The sequence below is a fragment of the Phoenix dactylifera genome, unplaced genomic scaffold, assembly GCF_009389715.1.
Source record: "Phoenix dactylifera cultivar Barhee BC4 unplaced genomic scaffold, palm_55x_up_171113_PBpolish2nd_filt_p 000140F, whole genome shotgun sequence".
Lineage (NCBI taxonomy): Eukaryota > Viridiplantae > Streptophyta > Magnoliopsida > Arecales > Arecaceae > Phoenix > Phoenix dactylifera.
In genome coordinates, this window is record NW_024067696.1 from 861648 (window position 1) to 874796 (window position 13149).

General features: G+C 40.1%; 1 protein-coding gene across 5 annotated transcripts in view; it reads left to right on the plus strand.

Annotated features, from left to right (window-relative positions):
- LOC103697780 (beta-1,6-galactosyltransferase GALT31A) overlaps positions 1–12843 on the plus strand; it is a 101266-nt gene extending 88423 nt beyond the window's left edge. Inside the window, exons 4-11 of one of the 5 annotated variants that reach the window (XM_039116819.1) lie at positions 4475–4686; positions 4774–4837; positions 4912–4984; positions 5095–5218; positions 5312–5399; positions 5513–5638; positions 5749–5829; positions 12503–12843. In XM_039116819.1, the coding sequence (XP_038972747.1) occupies positions 4475–4686; positions 4774–4837; positions 4912–4984; positions 5095–5218; positions 5312–5399; positions 5513–5638; positions 5749–5782 (721 nt within the window). In that variant the 3' untranslated portion in view covers positions 5783–5829; positions 12503–12843. Of the gene's footprint in view, positions 1–4474; positions 4687–4773; positions 4838–4911; positions 4985–5094; positions 5219–5311; positions 5400–5512; positions 5639–5719; positions 5830–12502 lie in introns of all 5 variants that reach the window. The other 4 variants (XM_039116821.1, XM_039116816.1, XM_039116817.1 and 1 more) reach the window with 4 other exon arrangements.
- Positions 12844–13149: the final 306 nt, after the last annotated feature.

The window sequence follows — 13149 nt, forward strand, 5'->3', positions numbered from 1 at the left end:
CCAGAAAAGCTCGGGCCGACCCCAGCTTCAGCCATCTGAAAATACAGCCTTCTGGAATTTACTGAGAGGGCCGATCCTAAGTTTCCTTAAGCCGACTCCAGAAAACCTTGAGCCGACCCCAGTGGAGCCGACCCCAGGTTAAGAACTCAAAAAATGTCTCTGGAATCCCTGAGAGGGCCGACCCCACTGTAGCATGGGTCGACCCCAAGAAAGCATGAGTCGATCCCAGCGTGAAGAGTCAGAAAAACAAGCTTCTGGATTTTCTGAGAAGGCTGACCCCACTGTAGCAGGGGCCGACCCCAGAAAAGTTTGAGTCGAGCCCAGCACGGGTGACAGCCCAACGGCTAGTTCTGCAGATGTACTTTTTAAGTCCCCAACGGCTATAAATGGCTACTTTCTCCATTCCAACGGTAGGAAAGTGATCTTTGGAGGTTGGAGAAGTATTTAAGAGCCACTATTCATCAAAGGAAGTAATCTTGGTGGGAATTTAAGTGTGCATTCAAGAGAAAGAGGAAATCCAAGAAAGTTAAGGTTATTACTTCAAGTTCAAACCCAAAAAAAGTGTGTTGAGCAGAATTCAAGTGCCTTCAAAAGCTCAACCAATTCATTGAAGAGTGAAGCAACCTTGGGAAAGAAGAGAAGAGCAATCTACAAAGCGATAATTATTTTCTACTCTTTTTTTTGTGCATATTTGTTATATTTGCTCATTTAGGAGCTTTAAACTTCTTTTCTATTATTCATTGTAAGGTTTGTTGGTGATCCCGCAAAAATCAACGGTGTAGGTTGTTGGTGAGCTCGCAAAACCAACGTTAGATTGTTGATGATCCCGGAAAACCAAATTGTAAAGGTTTTGGAAAGGGACTGAGGGATTATAGTAAAACAATCCTACTGTAATCTGAGGGATTATAGTAAAATTTTCAAAGGGACGCTTGGGGAGTGGACGTAGGTGCCTTGAGGTGCACCGAACCACTATACATCATGGTGTTTGTGTTGTGGTTTCACTTGTAATTATTCTTGTATTATCTTTCATTCTTTGCTATAGTTTAATTCATTGAAGTAATTTAAGAAAGCATCCACAGCACTCAACTAAGGAAGTTTTTAAAGCACTAAAAATTTGGAAAAACCCAATTCACCCCCCTCTTGGGTTGTCACCTTGGGCAACAACCCTGGCCACCGCAACGGCCGCCAGCCGCCACTGCGGCCGGCTGGCCGTTGACCGGGGATGGCCTCCGACCACCCTGCCGGCCCCTTCCTCTCCCGTTTTTCCTTCTTCCCCTGTCCGTGGGGGTTTGGGGAAGGAGGCCCATCATGGGACAAACTGGGCCCAACTTGGGCCCTGTTCACCGTGGGCCCAATTCAGCTTAGTTGGCCCTATTTCGGCCGTACCCTTTGTGGGCCCAACTTGGGCCCAGTTCAGATCCGAAACCTAGTTCAGACCCGAAACCCGAAGCCCGAAACTCGAACCCGTTTGGCCAATAAATGGAATTTTGCATTTAAGCCCTTGACAGTATATTATTCCACAAAAGAGTCTTCCGCAATTTATGTTTGATCCCTATAAGAAAGTTAGATTGCATAAATGTCCATTTAGAGGCCAACTTTGAGGGCCCTATTGGGCCGGGTCTATGCGGGTCTATTGGGCCACGCCCGATGTGGGCCTTATCGGGCCATGCCCATTATGGGCCAACTCTGGGCCCTGTTGAGCCGTGTCCAATAATATTATTTTTGGTTTTGCTTAGCTCTGAAATTAAAAAAAAAAAATTAAATTTAAACAGGTGAACCTGATCTGCCTACCTGAAGTAGGAGTTAAGCGAGAAGAGGTAACTTAATACTTCAAGTATGATTTTCAAATTATTGGATAAATTGATTAAGTTTTGACATATATTTTGTATTCAGTAAAATGGGTCAGGCATGTTAAATTTTATTTGAAAATCATGTTATATGCTCTGAAATCCGTGAAATATGAATGGACAGTTTATGAAATCTATTTTTGTATATATGCATTCTCAGCATGGCTATGACCTGTTCTATTCTGTTCTGGCCCCGCCAATGGGGATTATACGTTGGACCTGTCGATTTATAATTTGTGAGGAATCGGTTTTGACACCGCGCCACCGGTGATTAGAATAGTGGATTTGGACACCGGATGCCATCGGTGGGTAAATATAGTGAATTTGGCACTTTTGTGCAACATCGGCTGCCATCGGTGGATAAAAAGTGGATTTGGCACCTTGTGCAACCCATGCCACTGGGTTACGTGGCCGTAGCCTATTATGTTGAGATTATGATATCAGAGTTTTTGTAAAAATGATAATAAGTTTTGAAAAGAGGAAAATGATGTTATTTGTGATTTATTCCCAGTCATTATTTTGTATTTTGATCTGATATGCTTTGACCCCACTCTGGGGTATTTTGTTGCTTACTGTGCTAGTGTAGCTCATTATTCTGTTTTTTCTGTTTTTCAGATTTAGAGACTTGATCGTATGGGATTGGGAAAGTGCGTTAGATTTTTCGACGATTCCTTCAATTATTGGTCCTTTAGTTAGATTAGCTTGGAGATTTGAATTATGCTGGCATATGCTATTTTGAAATTTTATAAGACTATTTTTGAATAAACGACTTAATTATTTATGTCAATTTTAAGTATTTGTATTCGCTTCGATATGATCAGCTGCCTTGCAGCCGCCGTGCGCGCCGTGCGGGCATGCGCGTCTGTCGCGCTCCGGGCTCGGGGCGTGACATCTGCTTTCTTCTGAATGCACTTTAGCCTCAACCTCAGATTGTAGTGAACATATACAAGATCGTTGAGGCGATTCTGTGTCAAACGATTCCTCTACTTGTAGTAAGGGCGAAGGTGGACCAGTTGCGCCACGTGCTACTTCAACCTGGTTACCCCTCCTTTCTTGAACTCTGTGTTACACAAGTTGCACTGCCAATGGTGTCGGCCTAAGAGCATTTGCCCATGCTCTCGGCCAATATCATGCTTTGGGTTCTTTTTTCTTGACAGCTTCATTTCTGTAGGTTTATCAAGTATATCAGTTTATCAATTATTTAAAATTAGCAAAATATTAATTCAACAACGATATTTTTTTATCTTAAAAAATATATATGATTTATCTAATACATAACCCTAATTATTTATTTATTTATTTATTTATATATTTTTAGTAATTTTTAATTTTAAAAATTGTTTATATATCATAAATTCATAAAAATATGATTTCTATCTCAAAAATTATTTTTGAATTATGTAATACACTACTAATTTTTCATAATTTTTGGTATTAATTATATATTTTAAATTATTTTTTATTTAAAATTAATTTTTAAATATTAATATCTTAAAAATTAATTTCAGCTCAGATTCATGTAAAACCCAACAATGGATTGCCCCTCGGATATGCATAAAAGGCTACTTATTTCTTAATTTTTTTAAATTTAGGCTTAGGCTGTTATGCGTGTGATCGCATCAAAATTTAAATAAATGAACACCAAATTTTTATAGAGAGTAACTTGCATGCCCCTAAATACGTTTCTGATTTTATAGTTTTTTTTAAAAAGAGTATTCTTTTTTAATCTAAAAATATATTTTTAATTTTTAAAAATTATATATAATTTGAAAATTTAAAATTTTATATGCCAGCGTGTACATCGTCCATAGTTCTACAACATATAAAAAAATAAGCCCAAATCAAAAAATTTGGCATCATCTTCTCTTATTTTGCAATTTTTGAGCTATTTTTTCAAACTCCTCAGAAAAGAAAAGAGAGAGGAGAGAGGAAGCACACCTTATTTAGCCTTGGCTCTTCCTTTTAATAGTCTGAATTATTGTTGTTTGAAGATTTTTTGGAAAGGGGATGCCAAATTCTGTTGGAAAGGCCTTTTCAGGCTTTCCCAATGCTGGGATGTGGCTTTTAAAGGCATGTCGTGGCCCCTGTGGCATTATTGCCACAGCGGCACTGTGGCAGTCAATCTGGTTCGAAACTGGGTTGACTCGGTGCGAACCGACCGATTCATACCGAGACGGCATTGAACCAGACGGTTCTGGCCGATTCCGACTCGAAAAGGATCGTTCCGACCGGTTCCTTTGCGGTTCCGGCCCATAGGGATCGGAACCAAATTTAAATAGTGAACCGACCCAGAATCGAATTTAAATAGCGAACCGACCTGGTTTTACACCGGGTTGATTCGGTACTGCCTGATCCGGATGGTTCGGCCCAGTTCAACAGACCTTGGTTACTCTATTATGACATGAAGGTCAAAGGTTCAAAACATAGAAACAGTCTATCCGTACATGAGGATATGACTGCGTACACTGACCCTCTCCAGACCCTGCAATAGCAGGAGCCTCATGCACTAGGCTGCCCTTTTTATGGCTTATTACTTCTCTTCATCAGCCTAAGTTTTGTAAGCTATTATTATTTGTTATGCTGAAATTTTTAAAATGTATGAGATTAACATTCATGATCTTGTGTAGGACTTTAGACAAGACAATTTCTAATCTAGAGATGCAGCTAGCAGCAGCTAGAGCTGCAAAGGCCAGTAATCAGGGCGAATCTCCAATTGATGTTAAATCAGGAACAGATCTATTAAAGGATCGCCCAAAAGTCTTCTTTGTCATGGGAATCATAACTGCATTCAGCAGCAGAAAGCGCAGAGACTCAATCAGAGAAACCTGGATGCCTCAAGGTAGATTTAATCACAACTTCTTGTTTGATTGCTGTGTACTAGAAAATGCATAATATGTTCTAATTGGATTGCAATTTTTTTTGCTAGGTGATAAATTAATAAAAATAGAGAAAGAGAAGGGAATTGTCATGCGTTTTGTTATTGGTCACAGGTAAGATGTACTATAATCACTGGGATGATGTTTTCCTTCCCTTCTTAATCTGTGGAGTGGGCTTTTCATGATAGTGCAACCCCTGGTGGTGTTTTGGATGGTGCTATTGATGCAGAAGACGAGCAGAATCATGATTTCCTAAGACTGGTATGTCCACACTCATGAATCTTGAGGACTATTGCTTACAATTCCTCGGACCCCTCTTGGTTCAGACATAGAATGTCATATTTTCTCCATTACATAATGATGTCCTTTAGCAGAACCATGTTGAAGGCTATCATGAATTGTCTTCAAAGATTCAGATATTCTTCTCAACAGCTTTATCGATTTGGGATGCAGATTTTTATGTAAAACTTGATGATGATGTGCATGTCAATCTTGGTTTGTTACTTGGAAACCTTTTACAATTTTAATTTCCATCTGGCTAGGGAAAATGAATGCAAAGAATGTATTTGGTGTAACACTTGTAAACAGGTCTGGTTGGTTCAACTTTAGCTCGCCACAGGTCAAAACCACGTGTTTATATAGGCTGTATGAAATCTGGACCAGTTCTGGCAAAGCGGTAAGATCTATAAAACCTTCCATTTTCTTAGTAGGTAGCACATATATATTTTACAGCATCACTATCCTTGCATTTGTTTTTCAAGTAATATACATCTCTGGCTAAATATGTAGAGGGGTCAAGTACCATGAGCCAGAATACTGGAAGTTTGGTGAGGAGGGTAACAAATATTTTAGGCATGCAACAGGACAGTTATATGCCATCTCCAAGGATCTGGCTACATATATTTCAGTTAATCGGTAAAGTTTAGTGCTATTTGGTGCTAAAATGGAGAGATTGCTCCAACGTACAATTCTTTGTTTTTAATTATCATTTTGTAGGCTTATACTACACAAATATTCTAATGAAGATGTCTCCTTGGGTTCGTGGTTCATTGGTCTTGATGTGGAGCATATTGATGAAAGGATCCTCTGTTGTGGGACTCCCCCAGGCAAGTAACTTCTTGAATTTAAATAAGTTTATTCTATTTATTGAGAACAGATCCTCTGTGGTGCATGGGCGGCACCGTAGGGTGCTATGTAGCGCTGAATAGCTGCCATCAGGAGATGGATGGCCATCAAACAAGATGGTCAACAAGTGCATACCGTGTCATACATGGTGAGTGTTGTTTGATGGCTGTCCATCTCTTAATAGCAGCCATCTAGGGATGCATAGCACTCTCCAATGTGGCCCGCACACTGCAGAGGATCCTAGTTGCTATTTATTTCATTGACATCAGCTTTCAGCATTTGGCTAAATCAAACAATTATTATAGTCAACTTGTTATTTTCTAATGGCAAAATTGATTAGTGGTTACTTTGACCTAATTATGACCTCTAAATATCTATTTGATGTAGATTGTACTTTTTTGGAAATTATTAGAGCATGTACACCCGAATTGGATAGAGAATCTCAAAGGGTCTACTTTTCCCCCTTTGATCAAAATTATACTCAAATCTTATGCTTTTAGCATATATAACTCCATGGTTTATCAACTTTTGCATTCCCTAAAAAAGGGTATTTGTACCATTTGTTGTTGAACCTTCATTCCAAGAATCCTACAAATTCCCCAAATGCCCACTCTAGTACATGTTTGTGATTCTCAGGAAGATGTCTTTCTGGATTGCATTCCCAACTACTAGTAAAGACATTCTGGAGCAAGAAACTTGTTGTCTGCATCAGATTTGCATGGGCCATGAAAGCATGATCAAAGTCAACATTGAACAAGATAATCTTTGTAACCAATGTTTGCTGAACCAGTATCGGGACCCGTATTGATCGGCAGACGGTTCAGTATGGTACTAGTTTGTTACCATACTAACACAATATGCCAAGGTGTGCCAGTTCGGAATCGGCGCACCAAATTTTTTTAAAGTTTTATAGGTATTTTTTTCAACTTTTTCAATGATTTTAAGAATAATTTTATGTTTCTTGATATTTTTGATGTTTCTATGATCTGATATAACCTAAATGATTCTTCTTGTTGTTTTAAAGTGATACAAAATATAATAATTAGTGAGATATTGCATGCTATAAGAATCAGTATGAAATATCCTAAAATCAACTAGTGAGATAGAAAATATAAAATAATATAATCAATTACATATATTTAAAGTACAACTTACATATTGATATTTAAAATTTCGTCGAGTGATGCTATCCGAATTATTAGTATATTCAGGAGGCACATCAGTCTACCCCTCTAACCAAGCGGCATTGTAGTCTTATTTGATCATCTTATAAGAGATGCGCTTTGGGTTGTAACCACTCTCGGATCTCTCGCTGATGCTCTGACTTTGAGGAGTGTCCTCTGGCTGATAATACGGCTGTGGAGAGACCCATTCGAATATGCCGGCAGCAAAATTCGATCTGTAAGATGCTCCAGGCTACATAAGATAGTAGCCACCGGAAGATGATGCCTCAAATGCACTATATCCATATCCATCTTCTCTGACTCTTTATAGTGATAGAAAGGTGGCTCTACCGCCTGGTAGTCCATCTCCGTGTTCTTCTCGGCAACTCTCTTTCGCTGCTCTAAAATTATTGAAGTGTTTTTCATCTGTTGTTAAACTCTGGTGGGCTTTTTCGGCACATAGATACGTCAAGATAACCATCAGCTAGGTGTTACTTCAACCTGCTTACCCGTCCTCTCTTGAACTTTATGTTGCAGCAATTGCACTTCCATTGGTACTGACTCGAGAACATTTGCCCATGATCCCAACCAATGTCACGCTTTAAATTATTTCTTTGATGGTTTCATTCTTACAGGTTTATCAAATATGTCACTTGATCAATTATTTAAAAATAACAAAATTTTATTATAATTAAAAAATATTTTTTACTTCAGAAAATACATCTAATTTATCTAATATATAGTACTAATTATTAATTATTATATTTTAATAATTTTAAATTTTCAAATATGTTTAAGTACCATAAATTCAAAAAAATAATATATTTTGTTTAATGTTTAATACCTAATATTCAAAAAAAAAATATTTTTTACTAATTTTTCATAATTTTGGTATTAATTATATACTTTTAATTATTTTTAAATTAAAAAATAATTTTTAAATATAAATATTTTAAAAAATTAATTTGAGCTCAGATAAATATAGAATTCTACCATGGATTCTACATATTTTTTTCTAGATTTGTGGGCATGCATCAAAGGTTACTTATTTCGCAGTGTTTTTAAAATTTAGGCTTAGGCCACTATGCGCATGATTACATCAAAATATGAATAAATGGATATTAAATTTAGCTGAAGAGTAGTTTGCACGCCCCTAAATATGTTTCTAATCTTACAATCTTTTTTGAATTTTATGTTTTTCTTTTTAATCCAAAAATATAAATTTTAATATTAAAAATTATATATAATATAAAAATTAAAAATTTTGGTGGGATTGTGTTGATCATCCATAGATCTACAGTCTAGCATGAAATCATGCCAAAATCAAAAATTTTGGCATGATCTCCCTTGATTTTGCAAATTTTGAGGCATTTTTTGGCGTCCAAAAAAAAGAAAATGAGGTAAAGGAGAGGAAGCATAGATTATTTTGGTTGGATCCTCCTTGAATCTTCTTGAGTCCTTGCATTTTTGGCTAAGGGGTGGTTTGAAAAAGAATGTTGGTTTCTCAGGCCTTCCCAATAATGGGAATTTAAAACATAAAGGAGAGGGAGAGAACTAGTTCAGAATCGGTCAAAATTGGTACTCTGACCGGTTCGAGAGTGGTTCTGAATCCCACAGGTGAACCGACCGGGTTCCGCGCCAGGTCGGCTCGGTATGGGCCAAACTGGGCGGCTCAGCTTGGTTTGGTAGTCCTTAGTTGTAACCCTGATGCTACATAATAGTTTACTGGAACCATGATCTCAATAAACTCCACATGTTGTATCTTAATATGGATTTATTTGATGTGGACCTTAGCCACAGGCATAATGTAGTGCATTAATATGATGCCCTGGGCATAAGAAACTTGCAATACATACATGATAAACCTCACTTAGGGAATATGATTGTTTTATCTAACTAAAATTTTTTTTTATTGCATATATATGTATTGTTCAAGCAGCAGAAAGCAAAGCATCCGCAGCTAAAGTGAAGTTAGCTCGGGCCAAGGGGTGAGCAGTTCGAGCTGAGGAATGAGTTGCTTGGGCTAAAGGGAGAGCCGTTCGAGCTAAGGAATGGACTGCTAGGGTCAAGATAAAGATTTGGCGGGCAATTAAGGACTTCATGGGCTTAGAGGACTTCCACAGCAAAATGCTTGGAGGGGGCTATGGACTCCTTTAAGAAGGGATTTGAGGCAAGCCGAGTAATGGTCGACAAGCTGCACCCTCAAGTCGACCTTAGCCACATTGTCCCTAAAGGACCTACCACTACCGAAGAAGAGGACGGACCTTCTTCTGAAGGGAAGGAGGAGAGCGAGAGGAATAAGATAGGTCTTTTTTTTGTAGCTCGGCAGTAAGAGACCTTTTTGTACCTTCTCTTTCCTACTCCTATCATTTTGTAACCTTCCTCACAATCTTTTAATATAAACAACGGCTTCTCTAGAATCTTGTCCCTTGCTATTTTTGGCTAAGTGTTGTAGCTCGGTCCAACATCGGTAACTCATTCGTAGGCTTTCTAGGGCTTATTCGTCGAGACCTTTTAGTTGGTTTTCGTTGGTCAGCACTTGAACCAGACGCAGGCTTTTAAAGCTGCTTTCTTCTCAGTTTCAATACAATCGAGGTCAAAGTTTGCTGCTTCTCGAGGCCACTTGATAGCCTTGTGAATAGGCAATCGAATGATGTCACTCCAACCATTTTCGATTGTTTCAAAGAATTTTCCTCAGTCTTGCCATTTGGGGGAGGATGCATATATCAAAAACTAGGTCATCTTTATTAGGGCTGCAGTTTCGTAATAATGGCCTTTGAAGATCGAGCTTTAAGGAGCGTTTTCTAGAGGAAGGCTTACCGTTAAAGGCCTAGGAACTCACCACGTATCTGGCGTTCTCAAGGAATCAGAGAGCGCACCACGTATCCGATGATCAAGCCAGGTGAGACAATTCCGGCCATCAAGACCTTTATAAAAGGAATGGGGCTTCTCCCTGTGGATGGGGTAAGTCTTGGTTTCTTTCTTCTTCCTTCATCATCCTCGTTCGAGCACATGGAGCCCCTACTTGTGGCATGACTTTCCGATCACACTGAAGCTCTCTAGCTTGCTTTGTCACGGGCCATAGAAAGAGTGGCCAAGATTGAGATGAAGCTGGCTTGTTCTGACCGACTCTCACCAAGCTATCATGGCTTCTTCTACATTTATATACTTCACAGCTCGGGCAAGGAGTCCAAAAAGCTTCTCAAGAACCTCTTCTCGAGGGAGAAGAGGAATTGAGAGGTCTTCAACTTGCATCTCAATGCGCACACCGTGACCGAGTGATTCAGGTTGTGCAATTCCAGGGCTGCTGCATTAAAGCAATTGATATAGTCCTGGAGGGGCTCTCCATCCTGCTGCGTGATAACGAACAGGCACTCCGAATCTTTTCTCTACATACGGTTGTTGATGAAGTGTGCTGCGAATAATCAGTCGAACTGCTCTAAAAAGTGAATCAAGTTCAACTGCAGCCTAGTGTACCACAATTGAGCTACTTTTCGAAGAGTAGCTGAAAAAGCTCGGCCGAGTAATGCGTTGGTGGCCCCATGGAACATCATGAGGGCCTTGAAGCTTTCTAGGTGGTCTAGGGGGTCAGCAGTCCCATCCTAGGTCTCCAGCTGGGGCATATTGAAACGAGGAAGTTCCTCCATGATCTTCACCAGGAATGGGAGCTCGGTCATGAAGTCGCTCCGCAAGCTCGGCATTGCGGCCTCTTAAAGCCTCGAAGCGACGATCCATTTTTTCAAACCTATGGTCAAGGTCGACCTCTTTCCTGGAGATCCTCTATGATCGGTGGTGGACAAATATCCTAGCGTCAATCCCTCTTGAGATTGTGAGCTTGAGGATCGGTGCCTCCTTTCTTGCCTTGTGCTTTGTGGGCAAGAATAATGACTATCGAGCCTATCCTGGACTCCGAAGATGGGAATAACGACTCGCCTGCACCAGATCCTCCTATCTCCTGGTGTGCGAGTTTGCTACGGTGACTATCATGGCTATGGTTCCTCCTATTGGTGGTTAGCAGTCGTCTGCTGTAGGTTCTAGATGGCGGCGGTTAATGTCTAAACCTATTGCATAAGCAAATGGAACTGCGCAGTAGTGACTGATGAGTCTAGCTATGGCTCTTATGGGGAAGGAGCCCTTCGAAGGCTCTGCAAAGAGCCGTCGGACTCCAGGGTTGCTTCTTGCTGGGCGGCTACCGTCATTGCTTGTGTTATTGACCTCCAAAGATGGGATCAAAATTCTTTCTCTAGCGCCAATTTGTTGCTGCCGAGAACTAGTCTTACCCCGGTGCCGAGTTAACAAGGTTGCTGGAGATCTCGGTTTGTCTACCGTCCAAATCGTAAAGATCAAATGGGGTTGTTCTACGCCTCCATGGCGATGGTCCGGTTACTACTGCGCTCGATCAGGAGGCTGAGTGCCTATGAGCTAGCATTGGAGGATGTAGGAACAGCTTCGAGTGGCACTATCATGCTGGCTCCAACCTGAAGTAGCAAAACAAAGAAGTCTGCCCACTAGAGCATGTCTCGTGGGGACTCTTTGTTGCCTATGTCCAACACGGCTTTCATAAAATAGGAGTTCTGAGAGGAGCAAAGAGGTAGCGTAAGAGAGTCTAAAGAGAACTTATCTAGAGAGCCCCCCAGGAACGCAATATATAGGCGAGGCCCAAAGCCCGCTGCTGAATATTGTAGGGCTATATGCTGGTTGATAAGGCAACAAACTGCGTATCTCACCCATAAATTATGCCTGCGCTTCTCGGTCGCGATGATTTACTTGGGTGTTGCGTTTGTTGCAAAATAGTTAGCGATCACGGTGAATTGTTGCCAACTGGGGGGGAAGTTTGAAATGAAGAGGACTCCCCACGCACCTTCTGGTCAGCCACAAGGCAAACTTTGAGCGGTCAGCCCGTAGCTAGGTGGCAAGCTTTCATTGGTCGGCTTGCCTCATCGGTAGATGTTGGTTCGAGGTGTATCAGGAATGATATAACTTGGTGTGATTATATGTGATTGCCATCTTCTAAGATGAATTTGTTCTGATTTGCTTGTGTTAAAGAGTGCCTGTCATTTCATTTTATCTAGCATTACAAATGATGATATATATTTGATCTCAGATCTCATACCTTTGTCTTCTTGGTGAGACTTACATGATTTTTATGTTCATGTTTAATTTGCTGTGACAAATGTAATGGGACATCATGTTTTTTTCCACTTGGCCTCGAGAATCCTGGTCATTTGACTCTGGTCAAATGTATTCAAATACATAATAGTTGAAACTCTTGTGGCCTCTTTTATCCCCTTCATCTTTCCAGCGGTGGATGCTTTCGCTATACTGACTCTACTTTTGTTTGCTAGTATTTCATGTCCACAGAACAAATTCAACTATTTCATAGGAGTACTATTTATGAGAAACAAAAGCTGGCTTCATTACAGTTGAGGCTTAATACTCTTGTTTAGGTGTCATGGGTCTTACAAGAAATCTAACAAATTCAGTCTTGCAGATTGCGAGTGGAAGATGCAAGCTGGAAATCCTTGTGCAGCATCCTTTGACTGGAGCTGCAGTGGCATTTGCAAGTCCGTTGAGAGGATGGAAGAGGTTCACCAACGCTGCGGAGAAGGCAATGAAGCTATTTGGCACACAATGTTCTAAGAACCAAATGTTCCAAATTTTGTGCTCTCTGCTATCTTTTTCAATACATCCTTGTTAGCGCAAGGCATGATGATTCAAGCTATGCCTCACAAGTGCTTCCACATAAAACTGGATGTATAGTTTATTAAATGCCACATCCAAAATGTTTTGGATTAATATGTTCATAAAAATCCGTTGAGCTCTGCATTTTCATGGATCAAAGGGTTCTAATAATATGCCTATCTGTCAAAGAAGTCCTGCGTGCATCCTTTAGTGATAAAAACTGAATTATTTAGGAAGCTTGGATAAACTTTGTAGCCAGATAGGTCTAGCTAAATTGGATCTTGAGCATATGTTCCACATCAGCCTAAACAGCCGCTCGGATGTCTGAAGTTCCATTGGGCTGTCCGTCCGGGTTTAATGTTGTCTTAGCCTTGTTTAGCCTACCAGGTGTCTGTAAGGAAACGGTCTAAAGTTCGGGCTACGCCATCCATCTGCTGCTTGGCTCATAAAGCCAAT